The sequence below is a fragment of the Temnothorax curvispinosus genome, unplaced genomic scaffold (genome assembly GCF_003070985.1).
Source record: "Temnothorax curvispinosus isolate PA1 unplaced genomic scaffold, ASM307098v1 QBEX01013129.1, whole genome shotgun sequence".
Taxonomy (NCBI): domain Eukaryota; kingdom Metazoa; phylum Arthropoda; class Insecta; order Hymenoptera; family Formicidae; genus Temnothorax; species Temnothorax curvispinosus.
The window spans coordinates 356,196-377,840 of NW_020222909.1; the positions used below are offsets into that span (position 1 = coordinate 356,196).

General features: G+C 37.4%; 2 protein-coding genes across 2 annotated transcripts; one reads left to right on the top strand and one right to left on the bottom strand.

The window, feature by feature from the left end:
• Window positions 1-1,509: 1,509 nt before the first annotated feature.
• Window positions 1,510-3,155, bottom strand: LOC112463220 (macro domain-containing protein CT2219-like). The gene is made up of 6 exons (XM_025029468.1): window positions 2,878-3,155; window positions 2,656-2,788; window positions 2,295-2,549; window positions 2,091-2,207; window positions 1,789-1,997; window positions 1,510-1,710 (listed from the first exon to the last, which is right to left on the bottom strand). Exons 1-6 carry the CDS (start codon window positions 2,890-2,892, stop codon window positions 1,627-1,629), a joined length of 813 nt encoding a protein of 270 aa, XP_024885236.1. The 5' UTR covers window positions 2,893-3,155; the 3' UTR covers window positions 1,510-1,626.
• A 4,272-nt stretch (window positions 3,156-7,427) lies between these two features.
• Window positions 7,428-14,041, top strand: LOC112463225. Its single transcript, XM_025029473.1, has 7 exons — window positions 7,428-7,741; window positions 8,816-8,952; window positions 11,618-11,803; window positions 11,903-12,019; window positions 12,537-12,624; window positions 12,885-13,023; window positions 13,367-14,041. The coding sequence occupies exons 1-7, from the start codon at window positions 7,699-7,701 to the stop codon at window positions 13,575-13,577; spliced, it is 921 nt and encodes a 306-aa protein (XP_024885241.1). The 5' UTR covers window positions 7,428-7,698; the 3' UTR covers window positions 13,578-14,041.
• Window positions 14,042-21,645: the final 7,604 nt, after the last annotated feature.

The following is a 21,645-nucleotide window of genomic DNA, read 5'->3' on the forward strand; positions in this document are numbered from 1 at the left end:
TTAGCTCTCACTCGCGCACCTACCAGCTTCGTTTCTTACTTCCTTTCTTTCTTCTCGCGGTTTCACCTCTTCCGATCGCCGTTTCTTTCACTTGGCCGTGTGTCTCTCTCCCCGTCTCTTTCTCTCGCGCGCGTTCGCCGCGCTCTCCTGCCTGTCCGTCAGTAACCTAGAAAGCGGCCGCGGCGGCCATTCAGGATTACGGGACCTCCGTCCGTCCGTCCGTCCACCTCTTGCTCGCCTCTCGTCGAAATCAAGTGACGGGGCTCTCTTCCTCTCTCTCCCTCTCCCTCTCTCGTCTTCAGTCGTTCTCTCTCTACCCAGCGAAATTTCGCACGCGATTTCTCCACGTTCCGCCCGCGTCCGAGGTCGGAGTTGTCGGACGCGAAGATGAATAGATGATGCTGCTGTGCTCACGCCGCGAGCGCATGCACGTTTCGTTCGCCCATTACGGCACGCTCGCTCGTGCTCTCCTCGCGTTGCACGACGACGAATCGACTCCGAGCGGGCGTAGGCTACGACTACGACGAGATTTTTCCACGCGGACGGCGCGGCGGACGGACACGACACGCTCGCGGACTCGCGACCAGCGACGCTCGGAGCAGTCGGAGCTGTACGCGATACCGACCAACCGACCGGCGCGCGATCGCCACACCACACGACCACACGACCACACCGCTCCTACTATCGACACTGTGCTCCTCCTTTCTTCTCTCCTTCTCTGTCCCTCTTTCTCTCACGGCGCGCACACTGTTGACTGTACTGCTGTACTCACTCTAGTCACTCTGCTCACTAGTCACTGGGCGTACGATCGCGATCGCGATCGCACAGCGGCCACAGCGGCGGTGCGGCAGATCGGCGGGGAGCAACGAGGAGCGAGCCGAGCGACCGAACAGGGTGAACCGTGCGAGCTCCCCTGCTCCTTTGGTTGGGTCGTTGGGTGTGCTCGAAAGGCGGCGAGCCGCGGTTAAGCGGCAACGACGGCCACAGCGACGACAGCGACGATTCCGACCACGCCGTCCAATCCGACCACGACGGCACCGACCAACGACAAACGCGCGACGCGCGACCGTGGCAGCGTTGCCCTTACGTCTTACGTGCCGTGTCGCGCGACACAACCGCGAATCGCGAATCGCGACGTGCGCGCGGCTCGGTCCCCGGTCCTCGACGCTCAGGGATATTCGCCCATTTGTGACAACGTTCCCGCGTACTCCGAACTCCGAGATGCCCCGCATTAACGACCGACCGTCCCCCACCTATCGCCACGCACACGCACCACGCACGGACGCACGGCACTTGGAGTTTTCAAGATGGCGGCGCGCTCCGCCAAGCGCCGCCATCAGTCATCCAGCGATCCAGCTGGCCGCGCGTCATTTAAATTCGACGCCGTCGTTCACCTCGAGCTCGAGTTGTCGTCTAGCCGTCTAGCGGCTGGCAGCGTTATTGATTCGTTTTACATTTGAAAATAAACGAAAGTTGAAAAGGGAATAACCTGACTTAAAATACCTAGGGTTATATTACTCCGCATGAATATTTATTTTTCAAATACGATATATAAGATTACGTATTGAACCTTGCGAAGAATTTTATTTTGCACAAGTAGAAACTTATCTATCAACAAACATTTAATTAAGTTGCAAAGTACTTTTGCAACAGCTCCTCATATATATCTTTATCGCTTTCCAGAAATAAGCAAAAGATGATTCTATCCACCTGAAAAATAATAAAACGTTCATGTGCTTCATTTTTGGCCGTAAAATAACACGTTGTTGAATATATATGCAGTCTTACAGCATCTTTATTATCGAGAAGAAACTTCTTAACTGTCGATAAAGCCACTTTGGCCGCTGGTCTTTGCGGATATCCGTAAATTCCAGTAGATATGCATGGAAATGCGACAGTACGCAGATGATTTTCTTTAACCAGAATCAGACTATTCTCGTAACATTCTTTCAATTTATCCGGCTTTTCACCTTGCGGACCAACAGTATGGATAATATCTGAAACAAAGTTATTTAAACGTTACGTGTTTAATAAGTTATATAAATTGTGTTGAGTTGAGCTCTTGCACGTGTGTATTGTGTATTACTCACATTTAGCTGGCAGCATATAACCTCCCGAGATTTTAGCTTCGCCAACTCTACATCCTCCCAACGTTGCGCATTCTTTCCTTAAATTTGGCCCTGCTGCTCGGTGAATAGCTCCGTCGACTGAAATATATACAAATTTATTATTTGATATAGAAATATTTTATATCTCTCAAGCATACAAAATGTTCTAATGGGAATATCTTGTACCTCCACCACCTCCCAAAAGACTCGAATTAGCAGCATTGACAATCACGTCTATCTCGAGCGACGTTATGTCTCCTTGCCACATCGATACTTTCTTAGCCACAGCCTCGTCGACTTTTTCAACTTTTTCAACAGTTTTGGCGATATTGGATTTGTTTTTGTCCCAATACTCTGACCATGTGGGAATCTGATCAAGAGTCGTTACCTTTGCCTTGTAAAAGTTCCTCTTTTCCTCTGGCGACATGGCCAAGAATTTTTCTATTTAAAGAAATAACGGAAAAATATTAAGATACTACTCTACAGCCCTTGGATTGTTTTCTATTTGATTGATCAGTCATTGGAACTATTGGAAGCGATTCCTTACGTTTCTCGTCTTCGAACGACATCTTTCCTTCGGGCTCGATGGAAGCGGCCGAACTGCCCCTCACTCCTCTCGGCAAGAAATTCTCAAGGACACGAGCGCGTCTAAGCCTAAAGGAGCAACTAACAACGGTCGCCTAGAAACCAAAAGCAGCGTTCTCGCAACTCTCGGAAGTCACGCGAGTTCTCTCTCTCTCATCAGTTCAGATATGCTCTTCTGCCTTACTTTCAGCGTCAGCATATTCCACGGCGCGAGAATCACTCCGAACTCCGAGAGATCCTGTCAATCATCAACGTCGCGTTCCCATCCCACGAACGACCATGCAAGCGATGCGAGCCGTACAGATTGCAGATTGCAGGGTCGTCGCTTGCCGTATATCATATATCTCGGGTGAATCGTTACGTTACGAAAATAACTCCGCTTTGGCCTCTGCTCGCGATCACTCGCGATTGCGATGACGTGCGATGACGAGCGATTCCAGTTTCCAGTTAGTGTTGTTAACGCCGGTTTTTTCGCGCATGCGCGTCAAATGCGGCTTCAGTTTAATAGTAAAAGCGAGTTCATTAATCACTTATTAATAGCTCGTCCAAAATTTTCTAAATATTTTTGAAAATGTTTCTATATTTTTCAATTGTTTGAAAGGCCGTCTACAACAGGTGTAGTAAGCTTTGATCCGTAAGAAGAGCTTTGACCAATCACAGTCGATTTTTATTCTCCTCACATTTGACTGTGTGATTAGTCAATTACGGCTCAAAAGCTTACTGCACTCTTCTTTTCAGCTGAGGTTGCACGATTCATCTTTCTTTCTTTTTCTTTTCATGTTGGAGAGAAAAAGAAAAAAGATGAACCGTGCAACCAAACAAGTTCAGCTGTTCAGCTGAAAAGAACAGAACAGACCTATTATCAGTTCTCTCGATCGGCGATAGGACTGCTGTCGCCATCTGGCAATTTCAACAGGCTTTACGTTCAGTTCGTGCTGCATTTTGCATTGGTATATAGGGTGTCATTTTGGAGCAACTTTTTTTTTTCATTTTACGAATAGCATATATACTTGCAGGAAGGTAAAATAAGATACCTGTTAAATTATTTATACTTTGAACTTTAAACCTTAATATCGTCTAAATGGTTATATTTATGAAAAAAACATAAGAGACCTTTTTTGTAGATCGTTAAATTTTCTACAAAAATATGTATTAATTATTTCATAATTTTTGATAGTCGATATGATACAACATTCATAAGAAGCAAAAACAATTTTTATAAAATTTATCAAACTTTAACTTTGAATATCTTTTGAACAGTTGAATTTATGAAAAAATGATAAGAGATCTTTTTTGTAGAGCGGTAAATTTACTACAGAAAATCTATGTGGCGCAATGCTGTATTACTGTTTGTTAGATAGTTATAAAATTTTTTCTATCTTACTAAATAAAAAATAAAAAATCGTGATGAGCGACCTGTTAATATTAATATTAAGGGCTAAAATTTTAACAGGTATTTTATTTTACCTTCCTGCAAGTATATATACTATTCGTGAAATGAAAAAAAAAGTTGCTCCAAAATGACATACCCTAGTATATAGTGTCATCTGGAAGCAACGTCCTACAACGTTGAGAATTTTTTGCACAAGGGTAATTACCTGATGGTAATGTCTTCCGTAATGGGAAGATCGGTAGAAAATTTGTCGTGAGCGTTAAAATTTTCCAGAACTCTAATCTATTATAGAACCCCGAGAGTAACGAGAAAGCGTAGAAAAATGAAACTAAAGAGTGTTGACTTTTGTGTAAGTATATTAAGCAATTTCCAGGTAGCAGAGTGAGGTCAACTGACATATAATAACGTCTTAATGACGTCAATAAAATGTCATTAAAACGTCTTTAGACGTCATCCTGCTACCTGGGTTCTTTCCTCTTTAGGGGAGGCACCTCTAATGACCTTGTCTTTTTCATATACATATAGATCATCCTTCTAAAGTAACCTAAAGATTTCAACCGTCGCTCGTTATTCATTAAAAAAGCTGTTAACGAAATAAGTTTAAAAAATATAATACTGAGTTATTCTCAGTATTGAAAGACATAATTAAATGATTAATATATGTATGTAAAAATAATACATGATGCATGTATAAGCGAGGACCCTCCCTCCCCCCTGCATTCTTACTCTAAAAAAAACCCAAACCCAACTTGTGTATTACTGTGTAACAGAGGACAGAGTTATACATACATACATATGTATATCTACCTTTTTAGTGACCCTTATACGAAAGTTATTTCTTAACATAAAATGGTTTCACATATGGGTTTCCAATTTAATTTCTACGCGAACCGTACAATAATAAACCTTGTTGTAAAAAATATATTTACCACGTCTTTTTATAACAAGGTCCATCATTGTATAATATATCTATAAATACCTTCTTAAATGTACACTCGAAAATTACGTTCTATTCATTAAATATATTTTATTAATAACTTTTTGTCTTTTTAGTAAACAACGAGCGACAGTTAAAACCTCTTGAAGATTACTGAGAGGATGACTTTTGTAATATATGTGACAAGGACCATTAGAATCGTTAGATATCCGTCCACATAACTTGTACTTGTACAGAGATCGATGAGAAAAGTGGGAGAAAGTCGATAGAGTGAAGAACCGTTAGAATAAAATAAATAGACGGTCAACGACTGTTTGTGACAACAGATCGATATCAGTCGTAATGAACCATGGCAAGTTTCGGCTCACGTTATCAGCATTCGCTAGAAATACAGACCATCAGTGTAACGTATGTACATTATATATATCACGTAAAATTGTGCGGTCTAATTATCCATCGATTGACGTGAACGATACATGTAGATGATTTTACTGCGGTTTATATGAATCAAGCTGGAATGAATCGAGATTTGCGTGGGCGTACTCATTCGTGGGCGTTTATACGAAAATATGCCTTCAGCACAGAGACATTAACCCATTCCATTTGATATATCGTTCTCGCTCTTGGCGCAGTCACGTAAATGCCATAGTTTTGTGCTTCGTAACTAAACCGGTTGCACTTGCTTCCACTCTTCAACACAAAATCCCAAGATAAATCTCGAGATAAATTTTCCACGAAAAAGGACGAAAGGTTTCTGCGGGAAATTTGCTCTACTTTAAGATCGAGTTTACAATTGCAAGGGTTGCATGTAAAAATGTAGCTTAGTTATGTATTTCACGCATTTTTTCTCAAATTATTGAAAATATCTAGTTTATTTCAATGTTTTTTTGAATATTTCTTTGCATATTATACGTATAACTTTTACGTGCACAATTTTATAAATGTTGCCTGTAGATTTTGTTATGTTTTATTGCCCTATTTTACATTTTGCCTTAAAACTTTAAAATATACTATTTTGCTATTTCTTTATTAAGTGAGGCTTATAATATATAATATACAGCGCAAACAAAATATTATAAGAGAAAGAAAATCCATCGCGTAATTACGTTGGACATCTGAATTTCTGAAATTACGCTGACAGATTACAGATTCAATTCATTGCATTGGCAATATTGGCATTACGCTGTGCGTAATAATTTCGTGAATCTTAATGCTCTTATAGGAGCCCTTAAAATATATATTCTGTAGAAGCCGCGCGTTTATCCAGTTTGAGGAGAGATTGACGGTTCGACGGTATATTTCCAACTTTCGAATAACGAGCCGCCCACGTCGGGTCACCGAAATATGACCTCTGCGATCCCGCATATGTATTCGTCTGTATAGTAAGACTTATAGTTGCACCACTACACCGCGCCGCGCCTGTGCTGTGTGCTGCATCACGTATCTTCGCCCGTAGCCCGTAGCGAGAATGAAAAAGTGGCGGAAGTTCTTGTCAGAGCTTGTGTGTGCTACTTGCACACGAGTTATTATATATGATACCCGGTGTGTTTATGATTAAAAAAGTTTTGAAATATATTAAGAAATAAACTACACGAGATTACGGCGGGTCTTACTTCTCAGCGGGGAAACTTGTGTGTGCGAATAAAAAGAAAAAAATAGAAACCTAAGGTAATCTTTATTTCTTCGCCTTCGTCAGTAATAATTAACAAAGAAGATGGTTTAATTCGACCCGACTGGCCATTTATTAATATAATATTCAAGGATCCAACATTTCGACTATGATTTGTGGTCCTTTTATCAAGTCCTTGAAAAGATAGAAAAATAAAAGTGTCATTCTTCAAAAACTCCTTGAACTTTTCTCGGTTAACTTCCTTAATCTTTTCTGATTGTGAAAAGATAAGTACGCGTCTTTTGTTAGATCTCTTTCATTAATAACGAGCATACGCGAATATGAAAATTGTTGGACTGAAGCAGATATTGTACATTCTCGATTTATATCTAATATATATATATATATATATATATATATATCTTCAAGTAAAATTTGTTGTCGATGTATGGCAAAACGAGGGAGCTAATTATAATAAAGTAACGACTTTAATTTCTATTCGCAAAAGGAGTCGGGAAAGCTATCGAGTAATTTTTTTTGAAATATGTCGAAGGAAGAAAAATTGCGAGTTTCTTAATTTTGCTTCGTTTTTATTATACTTATGCTTGCGCGAAGTATATCAGTCTCGGCTAGATTCAATGTAGATTCGATGCACGTTTGATGTGAATGAACAGTCTCTGACAACGAGACGGCTGATATCGGCGCCGACGCCGACGCCGACGTCGACGTCGACGTCGACGTCATCGGCGGGGAAGCGGCGGCGGTGGTGGCACCGGTGGCCGGAGTAGTGCTTTTTCCACCGGGTTGTGCAGAACGGCAGCCGCGTAGTAGCGCATGCTGAAAACCGCCCCGCTATCGATCCGTCCACGGTCCCGAGCTTTCTCTCGCTTCTCCTCACAAGCCTCGCGAACGTCGCCACCGAGCAACCGTCCTGTTGCCGAGCATACGTATCGGGCGCGATTTTATATATATTTCCGCGTAACAACATATCCTTCCTCGTTCTTCCGTCTAATTTGATTGGCACGTAACGAGTGCCCTAGGAAGTAGGATCAACAGCGGCAGCGTTATGGCACGTCGGGGCGAACACTGCAGGGCGATTTTCCTACTGTGTGAGTTTTCCGAAAGAAAGAGAGAAAGTCGAGTGACATCTTTCTGCTGAAGAAAAGAGTGCTCCGATACGCGTTTCCGTTATTATCCATTCCTCGCTTTCGCGAGAAGCGAGTCGTGCCATTTAATTCTTGTATACGTTGTGATCATGGGAATTGCGTCAAGCATGATTACCGAACCGCGCCATTTAATTCTTATGTTAGATCCGTTGGTGACGTTATCATTCGAATGGAAAAAGTTCTACTAACAATAAGATGATTGCGTGAGCGAGTCTTCTCACGATTACTCGAGTGTTCTGAGTATATAAAGAGAAAAGCAGAGTAAGATATATATATATAGGAAGTGATAAGGGATATTATGTACAGGATTATTTCTTGATACACATAGTATGTCAAAGGTTTATAGTGGCAAATGTCAATAACGATAAGTGAGAAAGCTCGTCGAAACTGTGTTTTACGTCATTCACTTATTGCGGAAAAGAATCATAAAAATTGGTCGTGTGCTTTTATCTATGTATCGATATACTTGACTTTAATTAGAATTTTTACAATGAATAGTTTTTCGGACATTGTTTTCTTGATATTTCAATCCTGTAATTACGCGATTATATTATTAATAGACATACTATTGCTTCAAATATATGAATGTGTGTGTGTATGTGTGAGGAAGATGACAAATGACGTGACTTTGACATGATAAATGTCATTCTAATAAAATCTCACGAGTGATGTAAAACTTTTAGATAAATGATGTGTGTGAGCGGGGCTCTTCTTTACAATCAAAGATACAAATATAACTTCTATCTTGTATTTTCTTCAGTCTTAAGGCATACTTTTTAAATTTTACACGCGTTTAATATTCACTCTAATTTCTCTTTAAACCTAACTTCCGTAATTTAAAGGGAACGCGAGGAAACTGTCTTCCAAGCAAGGGACAACACGGACGTTGTAAATTAGATAATGGACTTTTCATAAAAGTTTTTTTTTAATTTTTCTAATTTGCTTTTAAACTTGACAAAACTACTGTGTGTATGGTGATATCGCGACATTCCTTTTTATAAAAATAATTTTTGGCAGGGTGTGTCACGGGCATAGCGTTTAGTATCCCCCTTCCTTCGCCGATGCCGCGACAAGTGGACGAGCAACGTTATACCACACGGAGAATGTCGAAAATCTTCCTGGAATATCCTACTCCGAAGACGAGATTGCCCTTGGTAAACAAATTTTATTCGATATTTCCACTCTTTATTCATTCATATTACATTCTCTCCCCCCCCCCCCTCTCTCTTTCTCTCTCTCTCTCTCTGTTTTTTCACAATACTACACCTAAACTTTTTAAAATTTTATTGCCGTATTAAATGGCTGTTCGAAAGCTCTCTCAATTCCTTTTCTGGATTCAATTATAATTCCGAATAAACGTGTACAGTACTTTTTTTCAGCGACCAATACGCACTTTTAGAAATACAGCGATTTATATGCCTATACGCAGGAGTAATTATTTAAATGGATTCGTGGAACGTTACGCTAATACAGTTGAAGGGGAAAAAACACCACATTGGATCGTGTATATCCGTACATATACGTCTACATGCTAATGTCCTTACAGTAGTGGGCGGCGACCGCTCCTACATACGCAAGCTGCATTACTAAATCTGCGCGTAATCGTATTACCGCTTATTACGGAGGCCTATTTAACCTAAGGTTTAAATCCGATAATTAACGCCCCCCGAGAAAGCTTCGAACATTATTATTCGATTATATGATACGGCGCAATTATGTGTGTCCCCCTTTTCAGAAAAGTTTGAAAATCTCCACCGCAGTAAGGACCTATGCTTTTTTCAAGGCTGACCTTACGTCGGTCGGATACAATAGCGGTTTTACGCCATCGCTATAACGTATGATAATGCGTGGAATTCATAAAGGAGCGCTGTGTTATACGTAAAGCAATCTTATCAAAACTTTCATACAACTCTTGGCCCGACCTTGACTTTATTCCTGCTACCCCTTAATCCACTCTTATATTTTAATCTCCACATTTGACGCTAATCGTAACTTACACGTACAAAAAAGGCTGCAATGATAAAATTAAAATTGAAACAAAAGAAGGCTAATTTTCTATTTATTATGATAACATCATAGCTAATATTTATCAAACAAAATCTTTTTAAAATATAACTTTAGAAACGTAATATTTACAATTTTTTGTATCAGTCTTCATAAAATTATCGCCATCAGATTAGCTCGATTCTCTCCAGCTGTAAAGTGTCAAGAAGGAAACGAAATCGTTTCGATCGAGCATGATTCCTCATACTGTTTATCATTTCCGCTGAACGTAGGTAGCCTGTTGCTGCTTGCAAATATTTCGTTGAACTATACGCGTTTTGAAATTTACATTTCATCGCTGTTGCATGATAGTCATATAACTTCCTAGCAGTAAATGCCACTAGCGCTGTTATGACCTCTAAACGAAGATTTTACTAATGCGACATTTCGCAATGTGACAATTAAAATGAGGGTAAAGAAATGCTTATTTTTAAAGAGATTTATGTATTTTATATATATAAAATATATATAATATATATAAAATATATATATATATAATATATATATATAAAATATATAAATCTCTTTCTCTCTCTCTCTCTCTATTTATATATATATATATATTTTTTTTCTATATATTATCAAATTTTACATATATTAATTAAAATATTTATAGTTGGAATGAAACATTATTATATTAAATATATATTATTGTTGCAATTAAAAACTTGTTTTTTCCATAAAATAAATTTTTGTTAAGAAAGAATTAGCTCTCTTCTTGATTAAAGAATGCAGAGATAAAACATAGTTTGCAGAAGACATTATACCATATAGTACTACAAAATTACAGATGTGTTAGTGCATTTAGATACGTTAAAGTATTAGACAACTGATGAAATTTTAAATATATCAATAACTTGTTTGTGTGTTCAGACTTCCATTAATATCTTCTTATATGTATAAAGTGTTATGATGTCAGAATCACTTGACTATTAAACCGTGAAATTATGATATAAAGTTCTGAGGCATTCTCAAATAATTTCTCACCATCGTGAAAAATGTTATAATTGTTTATTAATGGGACCCAGTAGCAGAGTGACGTCAAATGACGTATTAATTCTGAAGTTAACTCTCAATGTTGAGAAGATGAAAAGTCGTTAAGCTTTGCAAATTCCGTTTGCTAAGTTCAAACTTAATAAATTTTATAACTTTATTAAATTCTGTGTTTTTTTTCTGAGTTTCCACACGCTTGTGCGCTTAGACTCAAAACATATTTACAGTGGATTTGTTGACCTCTTTGGCGTTAAGCTTTTATAACATCCGATAGCTGCTTTTACTGCACTCCTTGACATTTCGATGGTATTATGTGACGTCATCGTGCAAAGACTTCGCGGCATTCTAGTGGAAACTTTTACTATTACCACCCGCATCGGCTTATGTTCCTTCTTATGCTTTGTAATTGCAAATTTATACATATTGTAACGTTGACTTATGTTACCTGTTTCTATATTAATGATTCGTTACACATAGAGTTGTTATTGCAACAAAAAATTGTTATTGCAAAACTCGTACATTTATGTTACAATAACAGACGACCTTCTATAGAAGGTCATAAGCTTTTGAGCGGAAGTTACCTTTCTAGAATATAACAACAAACTATAAATGAAAATTTTATTGAGAGAGAAAGAGAGAGCAATTTTTTAGATAATAAAAATTCTACCGAACAATTTTTATTAATAATTTTTCATGAGTCAATATGTACAGCTTTATTATTTTATTTTATAAGTAAATATAATTTCTTTTTTAATAATATTACATTGTAATCTTCTTTTTTAGCCGATAGTCAATTCTGAACTCAAAACAACCACGATCGTGCCCTCAACCACATCGACCACACACAAATCGTTTTCCACCGAAGAACCCTTGTATCGGCTGGATGGAAGCAACGGACAAGCTTGCATTCTTCTTCAAGTAGATGCACTCATCACTGTTAAATATCGCACAAAACTCGGCGAGGATCAAGTAAGAAATGCATATGAATTAAATTCCAAAAGAAACAGGAAATCTTGGATCAATGAGCACAACGACGGATAATTATATAATTGATATTGATATCTCTAGGAAGCGGATATCTACGTACCTAACGATGCAATTGTGACCGGAAATTGTGATAACGAAAACACGGTGACAATGTCATTGAAATGGGAAGCCTTCGTACTATCTTGGAGCTTCGCTAAGGTAATCTTTTATATATAACATCGTGTAGTCTATATATTTCCACAGTTGTGTCGTGAGATAAATTCTTGCGCCGGTCAAGAGGCAATTATACGAAAGATAAATCGTTTTAATTGCCAGACACGGTACTGCTTTTTGTGAAAATCGATACGTGACCCTTTTACCGAGATATAGTTCATTTGATTTTCACCTTCATATCGCTGATTGCGTGTTAGAAACTATCACGAGATAATGTCTCGAATTAACTCCACGAATTAACATCTCGGTTCGAGTAATTACCACATTTGGGATAAAAATAGTAGAAATTTCATTAAAAATGATATCCTAGAACAAAACGCAGGTATCGATTGATGAGATATTACTTATACATATACCAAAATTATATTTAGAAGTATGTCTTGCTATATTGTATCTGATCTCTTAGCACAATCCTAGTAATCTTGATTTTTATATGAAGGAATGATAAACCTTGTCAGATTTCCTCCCTATGCTTAACGAGACCTACGATTTTATTTTCCAGACACCAGGTGGTGAACGCTGGTATGTCGAGAAAATCGAACTGACCTATAACTCCAGTGACAAACACTTTGAACATATTGCTCAGCCAAGTAAGTGTCAATCTTATTAGTTTTTGCACAATTTTGCTATTTCGTGTGAAATGTTTTTGCATTTAAGAAAATGCAATAGTATTAAGTCACGTTATTTTTAATAGCTAATAACTATCAACTTTGTACTAAAAATAAATTAAGCTATTGAATACAGTTTATTGTAAATTAAAAACTATTAGATACACTTGACATACATTTTCGAGAGAAATAATATATTGTTAATTATAAAAGTCAAATTGATTATTTTATTAATATTTTAGACAAGACTATTCGACTGAGTACCGGCCAGAAACATAGCTCCATGCTGTTTCCCACACCGGTCGGAAAATCGTACGCTTGTTCCGAAGAAACCGAGATTTCGCTCACCGACGGCAAAAATCATGCCAGCGTACTTTTGAGGTATCCCAACATATTATCGATTTAATTTTAGCAACCAAAGTTGTGTTTAAGTTATAAACAGTAAATCAGACATAATGCAAAAGTTCTAATTTAGCTAAAGTACATTTAATTTTACCTTATATTTGAAACTAAAAATAGATTTATATGAAAGTCAAACCAATATCGAAAGTGACTTTTCTATTCTTTTTCAAATCAAATGGCCACATTTTGTTCAATGTGGAACTTTGTTACAAGTTAATAATATGTATAGCTACATAATACGATTTAGTGTTAGGCAAATTCTTATTCTTGTAAACTGCGTAAATAGAGAATATTAGATTGTCATGAAAATGAAAAATTTCAGAGACATGAAGCTGCAACCGTTCAAGTTCAAGAACAACGAGTTTGCTGCCGAATTTTCGTGCACCTCGCTAAGCGCGCGGGCCAACAGAGACGAGACTGCGCCAGTTGCAGTTGGCTCCACGTTGGCCGCTGCGGTTCTTTTAACAATCACCGGCTATGCGGCCTACCGATATTTCAAAGTGAAGAAGGTTCAGTACGACACGATGGAGTAAAGAATACCCGGGGATCCCACTGTCACGTCGATGCCAAAGAAGCACGTATCGCCAAAAATTGACGCCGTTCGCGAATGAGCGACACACAATTTTTCTCAACACTACGCGCGCTAGTCGTTCCTAGAAAAGAATCAGGTGCGTTTCTTTCTGAAATTTTACTTTTTGGATATTTCTTTTTTGTTAGACATGAACATAGCATATCGACACATATCGACGTATCTTGTAATTATCACGGAAAGAATCCGCGATGATCTCCGAAGATACCTAATAAATGAGTCGATTAACGATTAAATTATAAAGTCCGGCTTAGAGCGGACTCCGCGAAACAAGATATCGCGCATAGAAATCTTCTAGATAGACATATCTGAATACATATCCAGTATACCCTACCGTAAACATTAAAAGATATTTTAAAATAGTTTTTTTATTACTTAAAAAAAATATCAACCTGAATCTATATGTTATAAAAGTAATATTGATTTTTATTAATTAGCATTATAATTTATCTTATTTCAACAAAGTTTTATCGTCATTTAATTTAATTATCTTACAGATGTCAAATAATAATTATACTTCAAAATTATTTTAAAAGAAATCTTTGTTTTATATTTTCTCTTTATAATATGGATTATTTGTCTTCAAAATTAGAAAAAAGTTTTATAATTAAAACCGTCAATCGCGTATTAATGCATAATTACATACATACGGAATTAGATATCATCGACTCATGTGGTATTATAAAAGTGTTGATAAATGATGTAATGAAATTTTCATTGCTAGTATATGCGCGACATATTTGTCAATCGTATCGAATGTCAACATATTCGCTTGAGATTAAAAAAAATGACATTCGTAATCGCAAACTCGGATGGTTGTATCAATAGGCTTTCCAATTTGTAGATTTTGATCTACACATCGTCATATTTATATGAACATTGAAGAAAAGTACTTTGAAATCTTGTTAATCGCGTACATATTTTATCATTACGATAGTTTTGTTGATTACAAGTTCTTTAAATTTCGTATAATTTTCTAGAATACACAAAAAATATATATTTTAATCTCCCGCGAAATACTTGCAATATACAATTAAGATAATTGAATTGTTTCTCTCGGCGTAACTCTTACAATATAATGTATCTTCATTCTTCATGAACATTATTATATGTATATAGGAGTAACAACTATATATATATAGTAATAATAAATATAATACATATAATGATAATTTGGTTAATTCATATAAAGAAATCGAAATAAAACTTCGAGACATTCGGAGACGTGAGAAGGTCCTTTTCGGCAGCTAACAATGTTTATATAGACGGGTATATTATAATTAGATTATAATTAATGAGAATGTATTAAAACTGTTAATACATTTCAATGTGTAACGCCTTAATTATCTTGTACATAGCAATCTATAATTTACGGATTCTTTCCCATTTTTTACACCAGTTGTACTCTATATTTAATTATGCTTTACTCTTTATAACGTAGTTTCGTAAGTTTACCGGTTTACAAGTTTTAGCAAATCTAAGATATTTAACTGTAAATATGAAATTTAATTAGTTGATCATTTTCTTTGTTGCTGTTTGTGTCTTAAGTGGAGATGGATCTGAACTAGGTTACAATTTGATCTTAAACATTATTCGCTTGACTTTACATAATACAAAGTAAGAAATTGTGTATGGATATGTGTGGATATAAATACGCACACGCACACACACACACACATGTACATATACATATACTTGCTGTATATGTTTGTCAAATCTTCTTCGGAATATTTATATGAATATGTCAATTTAAGAAATATAATAAACTTTGTAATAAGAGAGTGGTATTACGAAAACGCCCATAAAAATATTTTTATTTGACTTATTACCTTTGTCGGTGCATGCGCGCACAAACACATACAATATACTGTATAAATATGTGAGCGCTGAAACCACGATTATGTATTATGAATGAAACGTTTACTTTATAAACAAAAATAATTTAAAAATTTTTTCTTACTCATATGCAATCTTCTTTTGATCTCTTCTCGCGCAGGACTTTTTCTGTTCTTGTATTCTATTTTTATATTGGATTTTTCCAAGTATCTGGATCTGTAAAGTTTCGCAAACGTGCATTCATTAGGAAACTACGAATAATTTATTTTGATAATATCCTGGCGTATAAAACTCCAAGTTACTGTAATTTTATATTTATTCAAATTGTGCGGTGTTAAATAGTTATGATATTGCGAGCTTTTCAATCATTTATATAAGATATGATGGGTGCAATGATTATGATGATAAAGGACAGTTTATTTATACATTGAAAATAGCTGATCGCTGGCGACGGCGCACGATAAATAATATAATTATTAGCAAGTTAACATATCTAAATGTAAAACGTATGCGTCCGCGCGTGCATGGATTAAAAATTATATTACATAATTATGCGCTAAATATATTTACGCGCATATTACATCTATGTCGTATAGATATTATATATATGTATAGTACGTACATGAAGAAAAACCTACGTTATCGATATATGCATAACATATAAACCTCTGTCTTCCAAGTGCATATTAAAGTTACTTCGTATGTAAATATATTACGGATATCGTATGTCGTATTTCCAAGATTTGTCAATCGTCGATTCGTGAATGTAGCCGGCAGCGTTGTGCGAGTATCGTGACGATTCACAAGATCTCAAATAAGATTTGAATTATCGTTAAATGGTCTTTAATCAATTTTTCGATACTTTGCAGCAAATGCGATAAACATGCATTCCCTAATTTAAAAAAAAAATGTATATTACGATAAATCTAGACTGGATAGACTCGCTTTTGAAGCAACCATATTGCCTGTCATATACAAAATACGCTATATAATTCAGTTACATTTGTCGCTATCTCAATTATAATTTCAAGAAATTAGTTTGAACCAAAAACTGGAAAGATCGAATGAATATCATGCATGCTCGCGGTATCGTGATATTAACACGAAGGAGGTCTAGCTGTAATTATAAAAATGTATTTTTGTGCTAAAGTCAATCTTATACCATAGATATTAACTGATAGTAGCGATTAAGATAGTTAGCGGCGCGATTTAGCGGTTTATGTCTCGCACAGTAATACGATAAATTACATTCGGTGAATCTCTTAACGATTTTGCGCATTTTTTTTTTGCATTTGCAAAACAACACGGAGATACGCATATGAAAGCAACGCGCAGTGACTAAATTGCTGAATCGCGACGTTTTTACGGTGAAATGGCGTCAAATTATGAATCATATCGCTTGACCTATAGCCGCAGCGTTAAGTCTTGTAACAATTATTATAATGCATTACTGCGGAGATCGCGGAAACAGGGAGATGGATTCCGGTTTCACGTATCATAGTGTATCATATCGTCTATTAAAATTGTATCATATCGATAAAATAAAAGCTGTTATACAAGTTCACTCAATCGTGCATCGTGTCCACGATAATTTATGCCAAAATTTTTCGAATTACGATAATCTCGCAATCCCAGAAAAATAACACATTATTTTTGCAGTTGTCGCATATCATGTTTTTGAAGAAACTAACAAAGTAAGATAATTAATCATTTGAAAAACTATGTTTAAGGTAATAACCAATTATTATTATTCTCTATTTCAGATAGTAAACATATAACCGATCTTCTTGTTTGTTTCAAATAATTTTGTAATATTTACGAAAATAATTGTCGAGAAAAAATTTAAGAAAAAAAAAACGGTGATATTTGGCGTTGCAAACTTGCAAAATATATATAGCTCTCGTAATCATGTTTTATTTTATATACATGGGCATTACGCCTTTCGAAAGCAGATGTCTATTTGGTGTTCACGGGGCGGAGGGTCAGAGATATAATAATCTCGCGTCGTGGAAAGGGCGTGAAAAGTACAGTCAAGCAGGCTTATGCTAGCCGTGGGGAGCCCTGGCATGGTTCCCTTTGCGCAACACGACGCACCGTCGTCAGCGACTCATTGTTGCAATGTCCATTGAAATCTCTCACAACAATGGCGCGCGACAAGACGATCGTATTGTCGCGGGTCGCCTGCGAGAGCATCTCGGGCCTTTTGCGCCTGCGGGTGCCTGCGACCGAAGAAATCGCCGCTCTCGGCTCCTGTCACCGAGGATTACCCCTCGTAGCGCGGATTATAGCGACGCGCGATTATTCCGCCAATTTAGTATCTAATTAAACGAGTCCGCGAAAAATGCTCGAGGGAACGCAATCGCGAGATGGGCAGCAAAAGAAAAGTAGCACATATGTTGCTGCACTTGGTATACAATTTATAAATATTAATAGTAGGTAATAAATCATGACCGTTAAAAAACAAAAAAGGAAGAAACCGTTCGCGGGAGAGGAGTTTATTTCGCGCGATCCAATCGCGCGTTTGTAATTGGCCGACGCCGACGCGACGCACGCCTAATTAGCAATTACCGCGGCACAGTTTCGCTTAATTGGCCAGAAATTTATTCTTCGTACATCGGGCGATAACACGGCGGCGGTGGCGGCGGTGGTGCATGGTGACCGGGATAATTGAACGTAATTGACCACGTTTGATGACAGATGTACCACTGGATTCGATAGAGATGGTTCGCGCGCGCCGCGCGAAGAGTGGAGCGGAGAAGGGAGGACAGGGTGAGCGTGGAGCTGCGTGGAGCTGAGGGGGACGGAAGGTACGACGCGCGGTAGCGGGGTACGGAGGTACGACCTATAATTTATAAACTAGGGGCTGTTTTGGGGTAATTGCAGATAACGACGGGGCGGTCCGGATAACAAGCCGACATGGGAGTCACTGGACACCGGTGCCGCTCCACCATAACCTTAGCGTCGTTACGTACGGTAATCCCTGTTCTGTATGTGTATATAGTATAGTTTGCAACCCTGTCCAAGCATAAGTTATGTCGCGCGATGATATCTCACCGCCGAGGGTTGAGAGTTAATAAACGACCGCGGTTGCAGCGAATCGCCCACCAGTCCCACCACCGCCGCCTTTCGTCCTTCGAACTCGTTAGCTCCGAGCTCCGAGTGTCGAGCGCGATGTCGTTTAGACCGAAGCGAAGGATAGACGATTCGTTGTTTTCCTATCGTTTTATTAACTATTCATATCAAAATTATTTTAGAATACTTGATAATATAATTGAATTAATTGTGCGCAACTGTAATCGTTAATTTGATGATCTCTTATGTGTCAATGATAAATGATCGCATCATCTAAATTAATTTCCTGTGATAATTTTACGATGTAACCACAAGTTGTGTATATTATATTATTTAATTATGATTTTTATGACAATAATTTTGCGCAGAAATAATTTCCGTACTTTAGTCAGAATCTACTTGTCAGAATCACACATGTTGTTAGCATAAGCATAAAGAGCAATACCTACTTCGCCGTGGATTCGTGGACAGTCCATTTGAGTGAGTATATACCATACAATAATTCCCGAGAGCTACCTGAAGAGTACTTTTGTTGAAAGTTGATGGATTACGTTTATATTTTGACAGACTTGTGGATTTGTCCATAAAGAATTTTAGATATATATGTATAAGCATTATCAGGTACCTAATCAAATATACCTAAGCAAATATTATTTTAGGTTTCATCAAACAGTTTGAATCGACTAGAGGAAATATTTGACTTTATGTTTACTTTTGTTATGTATTATCTTAATAGTCTAGAATACTCTAGAGATATAAATGCATTCACAGTATAATACGCTGATCGATAAATATTGTTGCAAAGATCATCAAGTTAATGTAGAACTTGTGCTAATTCAATCTTTTTACAAACAAACAAAGTTATTTCCTTAGATAATATGTATTTGACAAAAACTTAACAATGGTACCCTTTATACAATTTATACCTTTTGTAAATAAAATTTTTGAAGAATCTTATAGAGTCATTACATGTTTTGCAATAAAAAATTAGCTTTGTAAAAACATGTATTTTTAAAATTGTTTTAATCTCTCTCTCTCTCTCTCTCTGCTTTTTCTTCTTCTTCTTCTCAATTTGCTATAATTTAATTTATACTTAAGCAATAAAGTTGGAAAATACAATAATTTTTCTTTTAATTTATTGCTGGTCGACGGCGACGGGAAAACGTCGATGCAGCAGCCTGCACTCTCAATCGCGTTATAATCAGTCTCGCACGTGGACCCGTTGAGGAGATCCTTCCTGGAGACGCTATAAATACACCTCCTAGATGTATGACGCGATGATTTCTTAGTTCTCACAGCATGGACGAGCAACTCGACGCAATCAACGTCTTGATAAGCCGATAAAAAGCAACGCGGCCTTGACGAGTCTGCACGGTCAGCTCGAAGAATCGTCGTAGGCAGCGTTTCGTCTTCGTCTTCGTGAAAACGTCATCTTCGTACGCGTGTAGCGTGAAAGAATTAGCCGACTAATATCGGCGTCGCTTGCCACGCGTGGATTAGAAAAATTCGCCGAAGCAACATTCTGAAACATTTCACAGACATACGTCTTTTACGTATATTTAGCAAAATTAAAGAATAGAAAAGGCCAAAATTCAATGGAAGCGATGTAAAAAATTGTATATTATACAAAACGTTTATGTATAAAATACTTCTGGTTGAATTTTTTTTAGATATGTGATAAAAATTCAAGACCTTTTTGTTTTACCTGTTTGCGATCTTTATGAGATTTTCTTTTTAACAATAGAAGATAAAGAATAATAAGTAACGATTAAATATAATGCATAATAAATCTTGCAGAATTTAAAAATATGGGCATTTTATATTAAATATTTATTTTTATACACGTCATACAGGGGAAAGGATTGAAAGAGAACGTGGTGTTTCAACTTTAATTGAATAAATCTCGATTGCGAGGCGCGAGGTCGTCGCAATCGAGCGATTTCATCGTTTGAAAACCACCCTCTAACAAAGAATATGACGACACAGACACGTAAACGGGGATTTTCGTGGGGTTGGCGCGCACATTCGCCACCTACCTATATATATGGTATAGCTGCCTATTGGGGTGCTCCAGGGTGACAATGATGTAACGCGAAACCTGCAAAACTTTTCTCACTCCCCTTTTTCTGTCCGCCATAAACGTAAATTCGGAGCTTTATTCGCTCATATTAACATTGCATTTTTATTCCGCGTGTTTCAATTCAGCAAAGAGTATTAAATTTCAATGCTTGCAGTAGAAAATATTACATTCCTCGACAATTGGCTCGATAAATGTATATTTAAAATATATAAGTTGTGTGCCAAAGAAGACTTATCTCTACGTTTAATTATATTTTGAAAAAAAAAAAAAATTAATAGCAAATCAATTTGATCTTGTGGTTTTACGATTACTGCTAAACGTAAAACTAAAAATATAAATATAATTTTTGAAACAAATGAAATGAGATAGAGAATTCTGCATTGCTAAGATTATAGAATCCTCTCAATTATTGAATATAAGTGAATCAAAAGTGTATGCGCGGTTACGAGCATTTGGTAGTCGGAACAGTGCGCAGCGTTGCGAATAGGGGTGTCTCAGCTGAAGAGGAAGAGAAAGGTGTCGCCGGAGGTGACAGAGTGGGACGAAGACACGGTAACGCGGGATAGAAAGAAGGGCGTTCATAATAACGTCCGAGGGTAGAGAAGGGGCCAACAGCGTTCCTCGTGTTCAGATGCTCTTTTCAAGAGTGTGAACCCTCCTCGACGCGCATTCAAGTGTCCGCTGCTTTGTAATGCCTCTTAATACCGCTTCGCTGTCGTTATTAAGGATCCGGAACATATTGTCGATACAACAGCGACGACACCGCATTATGGCGTCAAGCCCTTCATTCGGTACACACTGTGGGAGGGTAGACGCGTATCGTAGGAAATGCGGGACGAACATTTTCGGCGGAAGTTGAGAAAATGGAGCAACGTGGTCACGATGGAACTCTTAAAGAAGATTATTAAAAAATGTTATTCCTGTTCTTTGTATATAGTTTTTATATGTCCGATAATTTAATTCTAGCTTATAAAGAATATAGCCAATGTTACTTTTAAACGTCATTAGGACTAGTTCTGCTATG